This window comes from Cyprinus carpio, chromosome A15 (assembly GCF_018340385.1).
Source record: "Cyprinus carpio isolate SPL01 chromosome A15, ASM1834038v1, whole genome shotgun sequence".
NCBI classification, from domain to species: domain Eukaryota; kingdom Metazoa; phylum Chordata; class Actinopteri; order Cypriniformes; family Cyprinidae; genus Cyprinus; species Cyprinus carpio.
The window spans coordinates 29,528,921-29,545,008 of NC_056586.1; the positions used below are offsets into that span (position 1 = coordinate 29,528,921).

The 16,088-nt window shown below is 36.3% G+C and overlaps 1 protein-coding gene across 3 annotated transcripts in view; it reads left to right on the forward strand.

Moving 5' to 3' along the window:
* The window catches only part of LOC109103395 (nephrin-like), a 40,991-nt gene extending 25,230 nt beyond the window's left edge, over window positions 1-15,761 (forward strand). For all 3 annotated transcript variants that reach the window (XM_042771672.1, XM_042771673.1, XM_042771671.1), the window contains 3 exons: window positions 13,040-13,162; window positions 13,439-13,520; window positions 14,560-15,761. In XM_042771672.1, coding sequence (XP_042627606.1) covers window positions 13,040-13,162; window positions 13,439-13,520; window positions 14,560-14,686 — 332 coding nt within the window. In that variant the 3' untranslated portion in view covers window positions 14,687-15,761. The remainder of the gene's footprint in view (window positions 1-13,039; window positions 13,163-13,438; window positions 13,521-14,559) is intronic.
* The last annotated feature ends 327 nt before the right edge of the window (window positions 15,762-16,088 follow it).

The window sequence follows — 16,088 nt, forward strand, 5'->3', positions numbered from 1 at the left end:
CAGGCATCTCTTTGCCGCCCACATTCAGTATCTGAGGCATGAATTGTGCCACATATACGTGATTGTCACTCACATTAAGTCAACTGCAGGTCCTAGCACTTCTACCTGGAGGTATTTGCAGTTTTGCATAGCCTCAGACTAAATATAAATTCAAATGCATATCCAACATGACTTTCTCCAAAAATGGTGAAGCTTTAAAGAGTCTCAATGTTTGGCTGATTGCGGCTTCTATAGGCCTCCAGAGTAATTAGTCATGTGACATTCACAAATCAAATGGAAAGATGGTAGCATGCCGAACTGCAATTGAAATGAATGGGAATGCTAACAGTTAGCTCTCTTGCTGTTACATTATATAGTGGTCACTGTGATTTTAGACATGTTCCGGGATCAACATCTTTTGATTAAATTAAATTAAATTTATGCATTTAGCAGACGCTTTTATCAAAGCGAACTTACAGTGCATTTCAGGCTATCAATTCTTACCTATCATGTGTTCCCGGGGAATCGAACCCCCAACCTTGCGCTTCGTAACACAATGCTCTACCACTTGAGCTACAGGAGCACATGTTGATGATCCTGTATTAACATTATTGTCCAAAAATATAGACTTAGCCCAATCCCTACCCCTAAACCTAACCCTACCTATAATTTATTCCTAAAATCAGTGGGAAATGATACTGTAGCTGATTAACAAGAGTGTAGAAGCACCTAACCCTGATTGTAAGCCTAAAACAGATATTTCCTGTAAAGTTATATCTCAGTTCTGATTGGTTGATTGTAATGTTGTTCCAGGATCAATAAGGATGTTGATCCAGGAACATGTTGTACTTGGTGAAATCACGCTCACCATTATATAGCGACTGAGGAAACATTTTAAAAAGATAGTATTTTAGCTTATAATATAATATAATATAATATAATATAATATAATATAATATAATATAATATAATATAATATAATATAATATAATTTATTAAAATTGAACAGTACTTAAAAGTTTGCCATAATAGTTAGCCATTTTAGTATTTTAGTTGTGAATAGATGTAATAATATAATACAATATAATAATAATAATAATAACTATAATTATAATAATAATAATAATAATAATTATTATTATTATTATTATTATATTCACAAAAATAAATAGCTAAAGTTAGTCATTTAGTAAAGTTGTAAATAGACATTAAATATATATATATATAATATAATATAATATAATATAATATAATATAAATATAATATAATATAATATATATAATATAATATAATATAATATAATATAATATATAATGTAACACACACACACACCTTATATTATTTATTTAGATATTCAAATAAATAACTGCAAAAAATACATACATACACAAACATGACTAACGTTAGCCATTCAATATTTTAGCCGTAAATAGACCTAATAATATCTATTATTATAATTATTATTATTAATATTATTATATTTAAATATTCAAATAAATAAATAGATAAACAATCATAGCTTAAAAAGCTAAAGTTATTTTAAAAAATTGTTAATAAACCTTGTAATATAACATAACCTTTTGTTGTGTTTTTTCTGGTGTGTCTTGAGATCAAATATTATTTGTTATGTTATGTTCACTCAGCACTGAATGTGAACAGCAGGAATTGTGTTATTTTGCTCTGGGAAAAGCTATATAAAGAGACTGTGAGCACACTATGTCTGTTTGGACTGTGTGTCGTGAAGAAAGTGGACTCATGTCTCTAGGTTATAGTCAGTAATTGGTTCGGACACTGTTTTGTTTATCAGTTGTCAGTCTGATTTATGTAAATCACCTCTTGTTCATTGAGTGTTGAAAGTGTTTATTGTCATATGCGGTGGGCTAAAAATGAAGAATATAAGACCAGGAAAGACAGAGAGAGGGAGAAATTGCTGTTATCTCTCTAGCCTCACCTGCACCTGCTGCACTTTTCAGACAGGAAAGAGATGAGAAGAGATGAGAGGAGAAGTGTGGAGCGAAGGAAAAGGTGGAAAGATCAGTAGTATGAAGACGTGAAGATGAGATGAAATGAGAGGGGGAATGAAAGAGAGAGAGAGAGCAGAGGAGGAGAAATGGGACTGCTTCAATGGCTCTTAGCTTCAAAACTCACACCTGAGCCCAGCATAACTGTGTGTGTGTGTGCTTGTAGATGAGTGTATTCAAGCCTTTTGAGGCATGTCTGGTCAAAGCTTGTTAACAGACTATGTTTGCTCATGTGGTCTAACAAGGCTGTGATGTGTGTGTGTGTGTGTGTGTGTGTGTGTGTGTGTGTGTGTGTGTGTGTGTGTGTGTGTGTGTGTGTGTGTGTGTGTGTGTGTGTGTGTGTGTGTGTGGACACCACAGAGGTTGTGCAGATACACGTGACCATGTGAAAAGATGGTCTTCATTTTGAGGCAGCGTTGGGTTTAGATGAATGACCCTCCATCTGCCTCAGCTTACCTGGCCGTGTAAGAGTTCAACTCTATTCAAATGTTGTTTTTTCTGGCTCAAAGTGAACCTGACATCATCTGACCCTGTTTACTTTACTTATTGTGCACAATCGATGTGTGTCATTCCAAGGAAAAATGTTAGGGTTAGGGTTCAAATTACAGTCATATGAATTTTGCTTCATTTTAATTCTACAGCTTTGCATCATTTTTGCTTCCTTAATTCAATCCAAATTCAAGGGTTTGGCTGATCATGTGATCTGAAAATGTCTGTCACTTTGAATAAACCCATTCATGCAAAATCAAACCACTTTTATATGTGTAGAGCCCTCATCTCATGTCCCTGTACATAATTTAACCAGATTTTCTGAAGTATTCTTTTCATTATGTGTGAAACTGTTTAATGAGGGAACAATTACTGAGTGCATCTTTAAGTAAACATCACTGTTGTCGTGGCTTCATCTCGATAACCAAACTGCATCAACATTCATTTACACATGTAATGTTTGACTGATCTAGAAGTTCATGTAGGAGGGAACTGTTTTTGTTGATTTCTCGAGGAAATGTGTCTATTTGTGCGCAAGAGAGCTTGAAAAAGATTGTCTGTGATAAAATGATTGCCTTTTGACTGTCTTTTCATTCACTTGGCTTTTGCATGTGTGAATTGGTTTGGAGGAAAACATTTGCATGTTTATATGCATATTGATGAGTTTGTGGGAGAGAAACCGAGTGGTTTGTTCATCTATTTGCGCTAATGATCCTCATATCTTCCTTATCTGTCCATCCATCTGCATTTGTCTAATGAATCAAATTTTGCAGCTCAATGTCTCCCGCCTGAGCGCTCGTGTGTGTTCATATCCCTGTTCTTGTGCATGCGAACATGTACTTGTGTGTCTGTGATTTTATTTGCTTTGTGCATGTGAGCGTGAATTTGTCAATGGAGGAGAGGTCGCAGGAAGTATGGTGGGCGAGTCAGGGGGGCTTCTATGAGGTCATAAGCTTTGCCTGATTAACCATTGACTGTCATGCTTCGGATCTCAATGCTGCCAGTAACACAGACGTAACCTCCCACATCCTTTCCTTCTCTCATCATCCCTTCTCTCCGGTCACAAAGAACAGACTGCTGAACACACACACACCTGCTTTCTACCGCAGCTCGACTGCAGCAGAAAGGAAAAGAGGAAGAATGAGGTAACTGGAGGGTGTTCAAATTACCATGGGGCTAGAGACATCTCGTTCCAATCATCACACCCCTTGTTGTTTCTAAAAACTGTCTGAGAGGCCTAGTCATTTGATTTTTTTGTTACAACAGGACGTCCATGACATCATACTTAAGATGAATGAGTTAAATTATATTAATCCTGACAGTATTAGCTACTCTGTTTTCTTAAAGTCACCATGAAATCAAAATTGACCATTCTTCTTATTGGAGTATTGCGGTGTTTATTGTAAATAATTTGTGCACCATGTTTAATGAGGGAACATATATTTTTTTTATATTTTTTATTCACACATGCCCTCCTAATCTTAAATTAGAAACATTAACATAGACATTTCTTCTCTGGTGTGTGTGGGGGACAGTAATCTCTCCATTCAAGCAAGCTGTCAGTGACTGAGATTGCAGCAATTAACAAACGATCCAATCAAGTCCGTTCTACTGTATTGCTTGCTGGTACAAAACTGTTGTTAGGATCTTCTGGGTGGTTGTTAGGGCGTTGCTAGGGTGATCTGAATGGTTGCCTACTGGATGAGGTTTATATAAATTAAAATGTATATATATACACATTTCATGATAACAATATATGTCATGATATAATTATTTTTGCATTGAATAAGATTATGATATCAAAATGTATAATTCTCATAACAGATGTTGATTTTACAAAAAAAAAGGAAAGAAAAAGAAAACTAGACCATATATATATATATATATATATATATAGTGTATATATATATATTTACAAAAAAAAAGGAAAGAAAAAGAAAACTAGACCATATATATATATATATATATATATATAGTGTATATATATATATTTTAATTAAATTGTGTATAATTGTGAAATAAGCCACGATCATACAAGCTTCAATGATTACCACGCGTTTTCTCCCGGTGCTAAAAAATCGTGTACAAGCTCGTACAACAGCAAAACTTGCACCGTATACTCCAGGTCTTAAGTCCTGTTCATACTGCCACGACACACAGCAACAAAGGGACACGATCCCATTCATTTTCAATGGAGAGCTGGCGACTTCTGGCAACATGAGCGACAGTGATCGTTGGCGACAGAATGTAGGTGTGTCAAGCGATGCGAATGACACAACAAAAGTTACAAATATTTTAACTTTATGCAAATTTACAGCAAATTTCTGTAACCAAATACGTGAATATAAAAAATATGATGCATGGAAAAGAAACAGTCTTAGTGAGTTTGATTCATATATTGATGGTTTGTGTTGTTAATTATATGATGTAGTGAGCAGTTTAGCCCTGGTTAATGATTTAATGCATTGAGCACTGCTGTAGTTTAAATAACAACACTCTCCAACAGCAGAATGCTACTTTTATTTCTTTTAAGTCTAATTTCTAGTCAAATTAGAATAATATCTTAGTTTTACCAGCAATCTATATAGTTTGTGATGGCATTTTCTAAAAATATGTCTAGATGTGCGGTCTACCAATAACATAAGAGTGACAGCACTAGGAACGCGGTCAGGCGTCTTTTCATCACAGTACAGTGTCTAGCGACATAGAGCGACAAACGGCCGTGTGAACAGGGCTTTAGTCTGTATGGTTGTGTTTTGTGACGGAGAAGGGTAAATAGTTTAGAACCAGTAGTTTAGGTCAAGAAAAAGTGGATCTATGAGACTGTAAATATGACACCACTGTGATGAAACACCTTTGTTTTTACAGGCTGCCTTTGCATTGCTATTGTGTTTTTTTTTTTTTTTTTTTTTTTACTGTTGTTGTTGTTGTAGGAAGCACATTTTGGCTTTTATAGTTTTGCTCTATATTGTGCAATGAGCCAAAAGTAAAGTGAGTGAGAATGAGGGATGAAGTGAAAGACACGCATAAAGAGAGAGAGAGAAAGAGAGAGAGAGAATCACTCTACCTGCTTGCCTGCTCTGTGAGCACTCCATCAGTCTTTACTGGGAAATCTATGTGCCTGAACAATGTCTTCTCTATCACAACAAGTGATGAGCCTGGCTTCATCTGCAGAAAATGAGAGAGAGAGAGAGAGAGAGAGAGAGAGAGAGAGAGAAAGAGAGAGAGTGAGCGAGGGGGCGATGGCGTGAGGTGAGAAAGAAAGACAGTGAAAGGGAATTGTGAGCAGTTAAAAAGAGAGGGAGAACAGAGGAGAAGAGAAGAGAAAACAAATGCATCTTATTATCTAAGCTGGTTCCTCTGCAGTGCTCTCCTCAGCCATCAGTGTCCACACAGCTCCAATTGCTTCCTTTAAATCAGTTTGAAGCCCAAGCCTTGCCCCATCTGTCTTGGGTGAAGCCCCTGGCTCCTCACCGCCCGAGCTGTACACAGCAATAACGCCCCCTAGTGCCTACAAACTCCAGGGAGCAACTGTCTACCTGAACAACACCACTGAGGCTCATTACCATATGCCAATCCTCACTAGATATTCCTTCAGTTAATCTGTTAGGGTTTTCCCATACTGAAATTAAGTATTTGATAGTGCATTGGTTATGTAACATTGCCCCCTTTTTTTCTAATGTTGTTGTAGGAAGCGCTTTTTGGTTGGGATTTTATTTTTATTATTTATTTTATTTTTTTAAGCTCTGCTATATATCACCAAGCCAAAAATGTGCTTTAGTTTTTGCTTAACCCAAATTATCTTATTTGACTGTGAATTAAAGTGACTAACTTTTCTTTTATTATTTATTTATTAGAAAAATATGAAAAAAAAATGTAAAATATTATAATAATATATAGATTTTTATTTTATTTTATAATTTTATATTTTTATAATATGCTTTTTATTGTAGTGCATTTTTTGTTCTTATATATACGTGTGTGTATTGAATATATTTTTGTTTTTTGTACATTTTCCTTTTTATATTTATACATATAAATATATAAACATTAATGTCTTTCATTTCTAAAATGGTGGATTTTTAAAAAAAAAATTCTGACTTTATATTTTTTAATAATATGCTATTGTAGTGAGTAGTGAATTTTCATTTTTCATGTGTGTATATATATATATATATATATATATATATATATATATATATTATATATATATATATATATACGTTTTAATATTTATACATATAAATGTATTTTTTTCATTTGTTATTTTAATTTTATTTTATAGAGAAACAGAAACAATAAGTTCTCTCAAGTGCATATAAACAATAAATATCACATAAACATGCATATAAACAATTTTATAGTTAATTGATTTTTTTATTGTTTTAATCATAATGCTATTTTCCTGTAAGATGTTGCTGTTTAGACTATTACACAGAAAGCTGTCATACTTTATTGTCTAAGTTAAGAGTTTAATGCACCATTTACTCAGGATGTGTTCTTTCTTTTCAGTTATTTAAATGTTTAATCATATTTACATTTTTCCCTTTTAATAGTTCAGCTTTTTGGTTTTGCACCATCTAGGTTTTTTAATGCTAAAACGCTTCCTGTGTGAACAGCCTTAAGTTCATAAGCAGGATTTTATGATTTTTCCTTACACATTGTACAACCAAAAATAATCCTGTTTCACACTTTTCCATCCAATATCAAGCTCACAGTGGGTAAACTTTGCTACCAGGGTAAACCTGGACAGTGCCACATTTGAGTTCGATTCGTTTGAACAGAGCACAAAAACTGATTTTCACTCTCTCTCGTCAAAAGTGCCGGGAAGAGCTCTGTAGCCCCGAGCGATGCAGGGGAAAGTTGTGCAGCAGAGAGGTGAGAGGGAGCGCTTTGATCGGCGGCGTGCGCGTCTCTTCTGCTGGAGGTGATTTGCAGCACTGTTACTGCTGCTCTTTTTCTTTTTTCCCTGTAAGCAGAGCGCTATGCTAGATTAGCATTTAGTGCATTTCCACAGGCTTGTCGACAGCGCAGTGGCTGTGCTTCATCATCCGTCGGTGATTCACACAGGCGTTTCAATTGATAATGAGATGGTGCTCTTCTTCAGTGTCGTGCTGAGGCCGGGGAAAGCGAAAGTGCTCTGATAGAAAACAACCAAGAAACACTCCGAAGCCCTTCATGAAGATCTTAAAAAACAGTGTGAAGAGGTTTGTGAGGCCCTAAGTAAGATCTTATGGAAAAATGGCCCTACTGAAGTAAAAGTTGTCATATAGCATATAAAGATCCATATAACCACTGCAGACAACACACTGCAGGACCAATTTAGTTAACCAAAACATATTGTTTTACTATTTGTTTCAAAGCATTAAACAATTAGGACTAATTCCATCCATTTGTTGAATAATATCTGTTTTTATTGTATTGTCTTTTTTAAGTGCACCTGGGAAACTTACAGATCCGACTGCAGTTATGAAGTAGTAATTTGAGTTTTAAAAATCTCAGTAAAAATAGCCAAAACAAAGCTAAATAAAACATGAAAGATGCCAAAGGCTTTTTTATATGTTGGACCAGTGGATAAACATAAGTGAATTCATATTTTACACAACCTGTGTAATTTATTAATGCATGCATTGTATTTAATGAATAAATTATAAATCTGCAGAGATCAACCCACAAAATTTTTAAATGACTTATTTGCTTTATTTTTTTTAAGCCATTTCTCATGCTCACCAAGGCTGCATTTATTTTATAATATATACAGTAAAAGCAGTAATATTGTTAAATATTACAGTTTAAAACAACTGTTTTCTTTTTAAATATATTTTACAATGTAATTTATTCCTGTGATGCAAAGCTGAATTTTCAGCATCATTACTCCAGTCTTCAGTGTCACATGATCCTTCAGAAATCATTTTAATATGCTGATTTGCTGCTCTGCGCTGCTTAATATTTCTGTATTGAAATCTACATATACACACACAGGTATATATGTATATGTATATATATATATATATATATATATATATATATATAGAGAGAGAGAGAGAGAGAGAGAGAGAGAGAGAGAGAGAGACTTTTTTTTACATTTAGTTTAGAAACAATCTTTACAATTCACCAATTAAACCATAACTCTCCAAACTCAACTCTCACCACAAGAGCATTTTTCACACTCCATCTCACATCAAAAATCGCATATTATTTATAAATTTGCAGTATGCATATTCCACCGCAACCTGACCCTTTACTAAATAACATTCCAAGTAAATCAGAGAAAGAGAGAGAGAGAGAGAGAGAGAGAGAGAGAGAGAGAGAGATTACTATAAGCTGGACACACTGATATGAATGATAACTAAAAAATACGGAACACTGAAAAGTGGGAAGCTTTTACTTTTTGAAGACTTCGAAGACTTAAATCTTTTATTCCCGGCAGATGATAAAACAGGTCCAAATCTGTTTGATTTACACTGAAGGGTGGACCAGAGCCATATCTAGAGAGTATCAGAGAATAAAGACTTGAAAGTGGAGCTTTGACTTGGCCAAAATGCCTTAGCAGCATAGCAACATGCTAAAAACCTCTCAGAACTTATCTGTGCTCCCATTGGCATTCGCTGGGTTGTGTCATTGAGCATTTTCATTAAGTTCAACTTTGCTTAACTTTGTCTCTCACGCTAATGCTGCCTCAGATCGCCAGCCCTCATGGAAAATGAATGACTTCTGGTTGTTTGTTGCTGCAAAGCGCTGTCAGTGTGAATGCGTTTAACATTAATGAAATAGCATTTATTGCTTTAGTCAGGACACAGTGTAAACCAAATGCTGACTCTGCCCTTACAGATGAAATATGTAATGTTTTCACTGATTACATTTCTCCTATCCGGGTTTAATGTGCAAAGTCAACTTTACTGAGCCTCACTGGTTTCATTTTCCCCTAAAGGGAATTTGAGTGTATTCTGTTTTGCATTATTTGGAAATTTGGCCATGCATTTACTGTATTTTTTTGATCAAAAATACAGTGATATTGTGAAATATTACAATTGAAAATGATTTTCCTTTTTAATATATTTTAAAATGTAATTCATAAATGTTTTTCAAAACTCTTTCGAACATGCAGATTTCGCACTCTATTTAAAGATGTCTATCAGTGCAAGCAAGTGTCATTTGGTCAGTACTTGTCTTTTGAATATCTAGGGAATGTGTTGAAAGGTGCTCCACGCATTCTGTTTATCACTATTCACAGGCCTCCAAAGTACTCTCCAGCCTTTGTTGAAGAGGTCACAGAAATGCCATCAATGATTTCCTCAGTTTGACTCTTTTGCTATTGCAGGGGATTTAAATATTCACATAGATAATGCAGAAAACAAATCTACAAAAGAAATTATAACTGTTTTAAACACTTTTGACCTGATTCAGCATGTGCATGGACCCACACAGTCGAGGACACACTCTAGATTTAATCATCAGTAGGGGTCTAAACATTTCATACATTGTGATTAAGGACATAGCGCTATCTGATCACTCCTGTATCTTCCTTGATATATTGATCTCTGCTACCACTGAATCTAGATCAGTCTCTGTCAGAAGGAGATGCATTAACGAGAACACTAGTGTGCTATTTATGGAGGCTATAACACCAAGCATTTCTGCAGACTCTGTTGATCTTCTCCTTGATTCCTTTAACTCAAAAGTTAAGAATGTTATTGATGATATTGCTCCTGTAATAGTCAGTAAGAAGACAATCAGCTTGGAGAAAATCAACATTAGTACAGAGTATGAAAAGACAATGCAGAAAAGCCGAGCGGATGTGGCGGAAGACGAAACTTGAAATTCACTATTGGATCTATAAAGACAGCCTTCATGCTTTCAATGTGGAACTAGCTGCAGCTAGACAGAGTTTCTTCTCAAACCTTATAAACAGTAAGTTAAACAACACTCGCACTCTTTTTGCTACTGTTGAGAGACTGACAAACCCCCCAAGTCAGATTCCCAGTGAAATGCTCTCAGACAGCAAATGCAATGAGTTTGCTTCCTTTTTTTCTGAAAAGATAATTTCAGACAGGACCACTTTGGCAAGTTACTTGAGTTTATGGAACACAATTTATCTTTGGCAGTATGGTTCCTTATGGGGGTTCTTGCTCCCAAATAATTGAACATACAAGAGCTTAAACATTAACCCCCCAGAACCATCGGCTTGTAAATACATGACAATAAAGACACTAAATAATGTCTTTAAAAGCGAACAGTGGTAATCATGTAGATGTGGCAGTGGGATGTCTATCCTGTAGCTTGGTTATGAGGATGAGTGTCTCTCAGCAGTGAGATCCACGCCAAGTGGGACTTGAAAGCCTTAGTGATCTGAAACAAAGAAGACGACAACCAGAAGGTGCACGGTAATATGCTCATGCTTATAATGGGGAGGAAGGGAGGGTTGCGAGCCGTTTGAGCAAACTTACCGAGCAGTAGTGCCACGTATATATGTATTATGTCCAATAGGAGAATGGTAGTGATTGGAGCGATTTGACAGCTGACCGCGTCAGCTGGTCACAGCACTATGCCTTCATGGCCTGACTGAACTAACGCTGCGTTCGATTAATATCAGGAAGGTGATTAGCACTACCTCAAGTTATGCAGAGGGCAGACAGATTTGGCCGCAATATCAAAAAGAAGATACAATGTCTATTTTTGAAGCAATTGATAGCAAAATTTTGGAAGAAATAGTGCAGGACCTAAAATCGTCAACCTGCAATCTTGACACACTTCCCACATCTTTTTTCTAAAGTGTGCTTAACTGTTTAGAAGCAGATCTCTTAGAAGTGGTGAATGCCTCACTTCTTTCTGGGACTTTTCCAAACTCCCTGAAAACTGCAGTTGTTAAGCCCCTTCTGAAAAAGATCAGTCTTGATAACCCCATTTTGAGCAATTATAGGCCAATATCAAATCTTTCTTTTATAGGCGAAATTATAGAAAATTTAGTTTTTAATCAGCTGAACAAATACTTAAACTCAAATGGATACCTGGGCAATTCACAGCACAGAGAGAGCACTCATTAAGATAATAAATGATATTCACTTAAATTCTGATTCTGGCAAAATATCAGTGCTGGTATTACTAGATCTCAGTGCTGCGTTTGACACTGTCGATCATAATATACTTCTACAGAGACTGGAAAACTGGGTCGTGCTTTCTGGGATGGTACTCAAATGGTTCAGGTCATACTTAGAAGGGAGAGGTTATTGAGAGAATATTGAGGTTATTGAGGTTATTATATGTGAGTATAGGAGAGCATAAGGCGGAAGTTGTGGCCTAATGGTTAGAGAGTTGGACTCGCAATCCAAGGGTTGAGAGTTTGAGTCTCGGGCTGGCAGGAATTGTAGGTGGGGGGAGTGCATGTACAGTGCTCTCTCCACCCTCAATAACACGACTGAGGTGCCCTTGAGCAAGGCACCGAACCCCCAACTGCTCCCCGGGAGCTGCAGCATAAATGGCTGCCCACTGCTCCGGGTGTGTGTTCACTGCTGTGTGTGTTTTCACAGCTGTGTGTGTGCACTTTGGATGGGTTAAAAGCAGAGCACGAATTCCGAGTATGGGTCACCATACTTGGCTGTATGCCACGTCACTTTTTTCACTTTCATAAGTCTAAGTGGACGTCCATGACATGCGGAGTCCCACAAGGCTCAATTCTTGCACCACTCTTGTTTAGCCTGTATATGCTCCCACTAAGTCAAATAATGAGAAAGAACCAAATTGCCTATCACAGCTATGCTGATGATACCCAGATTTACCTAACCTTATCACCAAATGACTACAGCCCCATTGACTCCCTCTGCCAATGCATTGATGAAATTAACAATTGGATGTGCCAGAACCGTTGGAATCAGCTTTCAGAAGAGATCAAATGTGCTAAAACATTACCCATTTTAAATATAGACTCAAAACTGTGCGATGTCCGAACTGATTGCACTGTATTTTATGTAAAATCATTAAATCAATTTTTAAATAATTTTCAGTTTTTAAATTCCTTGTTTTATATTTGTGATTTATTTTTCATGATTATTTTACTTTCTTTTATGTAAAGCACTTTGAATTAACATTGTGTTCGAAATGTGCTATATAAAAAAACTTGCCTTCCCTTAATAAAGTATTGATTTATCCATATTCTTTTTTATGAAATTTATGTACAGGTTAGGTTGGCAAGATTATTTCTTTTCATAATTTATCACATACAAATGAATGTTTTAAATGCATTGACCCCAGAAAATAAGACAATATTTACTCTCTATGAACCATGTTTCCATGATATAGCCAGAACACTTTAAATTTAGCTTATTGAGTGGCCATTTCATCAATTTTGTCTGCAAAGTAGCTCGCTCCGAAGCTCAGTAACACAAGTGTATGTATGTGCTCATGTCTGCTCATGTGTGTGTGTTAAAGCTCTGAAATATCTCTTCAACCAGACACCAAATGAGTTCACAGCTTGCAATAAAATAATATATTGTGACAATCCCCTGCCGGTTAATCACTCCTCACCTTCTCCGCACTCTCTCTCTCTTGTCAGTCCCGCCTTCACAGCCGTACATCCAGCTGGAGTCTGATGAGCCGTGGGTGGAGGGAGACGAATACACGGTGACCTGCATCGCTCCTGATGCAAAACCTCCTGCAGAAATCACCATGTTTAGAGGTACGGTGTAGTTTAAGAGCCCGACTCTTTATTACGTCCATTAAGTGGGGCACTTTTGAGAGAATTACACTGTAGATACGCAACGCCGATAAAAGATGAAAACTCTCGCAGGGAGCTTTCAAAGCAGTGGCTGTAAACTCAGACCAAGAGACTTCATGATTCATTTACTAAGTTTGTGTCACGCCTTCCCTTGGCAAGAAGTACCCCGAGGCAGCTTACTGACTCTATAACTTCTGTTGTTTTTTTTCTCTCGTCTTCTTTTTTCTTTTTTCTCAGATGGAGAGGAGCTGACGGAAACCGATTCTTTCACAATGTCAGGCTCACAGGATAAACTTCTGAACACTCATGCTGAAGTCGTGTAAGTCTGAGTGCGAACAATGAAGGTGTAGAAGGCTCTTTGCAGCTGAATTCTTGTCACCACTTTACCTTTTATTGTATGTCTTTCACAATTTGTCATTTCAAAATTAGAAAATAACTAAGGTCATGTTGTATATACTGTATATAATATAGGCAAATATGCAAAGATTGGAAGAGACTGACCTCTTGAAATTTTGTTTTTTAATTTTAACTTTCAATATTTCACTTTCATTTCACCAACATTTTTTTTTGAGGGATGGTAGTGTAGTGATAGGACAATAGGCCTTTGGGTATTCAAGCAATATTTCAAGGAACAGTTATCCCAAAAATGTAAATTCTCATATTTATCCACTTTCATGTCATTCCCAACCTGTATGTTTTTGTTTATTTTTATTTATTTAAAGAAGTCAGAAATTCAGAAGTCTTGAAATATCACCCCAAAGTGTCACTTCATGGTGTTTTTTTTTATTTTAATTTTTTCCATATTTGGAACTTAAAAGCCTCACTTTCATTTTTATTGCAAATGAGCAGCCTGGACATTCTGCTTAACATATCCTTTTGTGTCATACAAAAGAAAGAAAATCTACCAGATGGAATGATGTGCGAAATGACACTGGACTTTGTTCCTTCAATTGTAGAATCCTCCGTACCAGTATCCCATTCCAGTAGTGTTACACTGTAAACCTACATGTTTTCTTTATTAAAACCTTTTCCTTTTTAACTTTGCATGCTTATAATTACCTAGACTGACTTAGATTCTGCAGCCTCATAAATGTTTAGTCTATGGGCAAACCCTAAATGTTTTCCTCAGAAAATTTTCTGCATTCCACTTTTGCTGCACTATTGAATAAGGTATTGCTGACAAAACAAATCTTGAAGGCCAGGTACAGTTAAGTGAACGCTGGCAGCGCTCCAGGCTGGAGAATGGAGTAAAGTTATGAGCTTAGTGGGTTTGTGGGTAAATGTGGCAACATCAGGGATGAGAGAGTGCCACAGTGTGAAACGCATTAACGCAATTCAACCCTGCTCTCTCTTTACAGCATCAGGGCACGAAGTTCAGACAATGCACGGCAGCTGACATGTCGAGCGAAGAACCCAGCTGCTCCTCGAGCTCTCGAGACTAGCATGACCATGAGGGTATACTGTAAGAACCCTGCCATTGTGTAAATTCACTCTGAATGTGTTTACGACTAATTGCTCCTAATATTTAATCATTAATGTTTTTTGTTTGTTTGTTTTTTTGTGCATGATGTGAAGAGCCAGTGGATTTGGTATGTGTAATCTCAGGTCAAGCGGAGTTTAATTAAATGGAGCACACACTGTAAATAATGAAAATATCACTATGACTTTGAATTCATAGATTTTCTTGCACAGTTCTGAGTTCATGGCCACAGCTGTGTGACGCGTGGTCAATTGCGCCTTTTTCCTGTCAAGTAATACTCTTGGTCCTTTCACTATGAAAATAAATTTGCCTTTCACTCTTAGATGATAACACAAGTACCAAGAGTACACCCTGAACCAATAAAGTCAACATGAAGCACTGTCTACCATTTTACTTCCACAGTGTGACTTATTTTCATGAGAACTAGGATATCCGATGAGAATTATTATTATTAGTGTTATTTTATTTATTTTTTTATTTTTTTATTAGTTGGCTATTGTGATTTTTTTTTTTTTTAATAACTGTAATTCAAGTCAAAATGCTATTTCTAAATACATTAGGTTACAACAACAAAATTGTTTAAGGTTTGGTTTAGATGGAAATAACTCCTTAAAATCATAGTTCAAATCCCCCCCCCCCCATTCTCTTAATGAGTCATGGTTGTGTTTTGGGCATAACTTGCAATAAACCAATCAGAGTCTCATCTCCCATTCCCTTTAAGGCCAGTTGCACTCGCACCATGGTGTATTCACTATTTATTACATGGCGGAATTTGCTAGAGCAAAGACTGAATGCTTCTCTAGAGAGGCAATGGATCTGCTCGTGCACGAGGTTAAAGCGCATGAGCAGACCATCTACGGACCACAATAATAATCTTTTACATTGTAATTTAATATTTGGCATGTGTGTGCACTGCTACATGTCCCTGTGTGTGTAATAAGCAGAGTGTATGTGCGTTGTTCACCTGCCTATAGGCGCATATTACTAACTGCGTCGGGCTGAAACTAGCAAAAAACACTTGCGCTGCGCCTGACGCCACATTGCGCGGGTGTATGATGGGGCCCAGTTTTCTATATCAAATGCAATATTTTTATGAGTGAAATGAACACAAAGTTTTACAAGAGACTGCAACAGCATTTAAATACTCCTCCCAGCTTATGTTTTTTTCCATCACTTTGTTACATTAGGGGCTCTGTATCATTTCAAACATTGCTTTCTTCTGCAAAACATAAAAGATACTCTTTAAAAAAAAAAAGTTTTTGTCCATACAATTAAAAGGACTGTAAAGGGGATTCAATACCACATTGAACCCCACTGACTTTTATGTTACGGACAAGAAACACAGACATTTTTCACAATATCTTTTGTGCAAATTTTTTTGGTGAACTATCCCTTTGAGGTATCAAT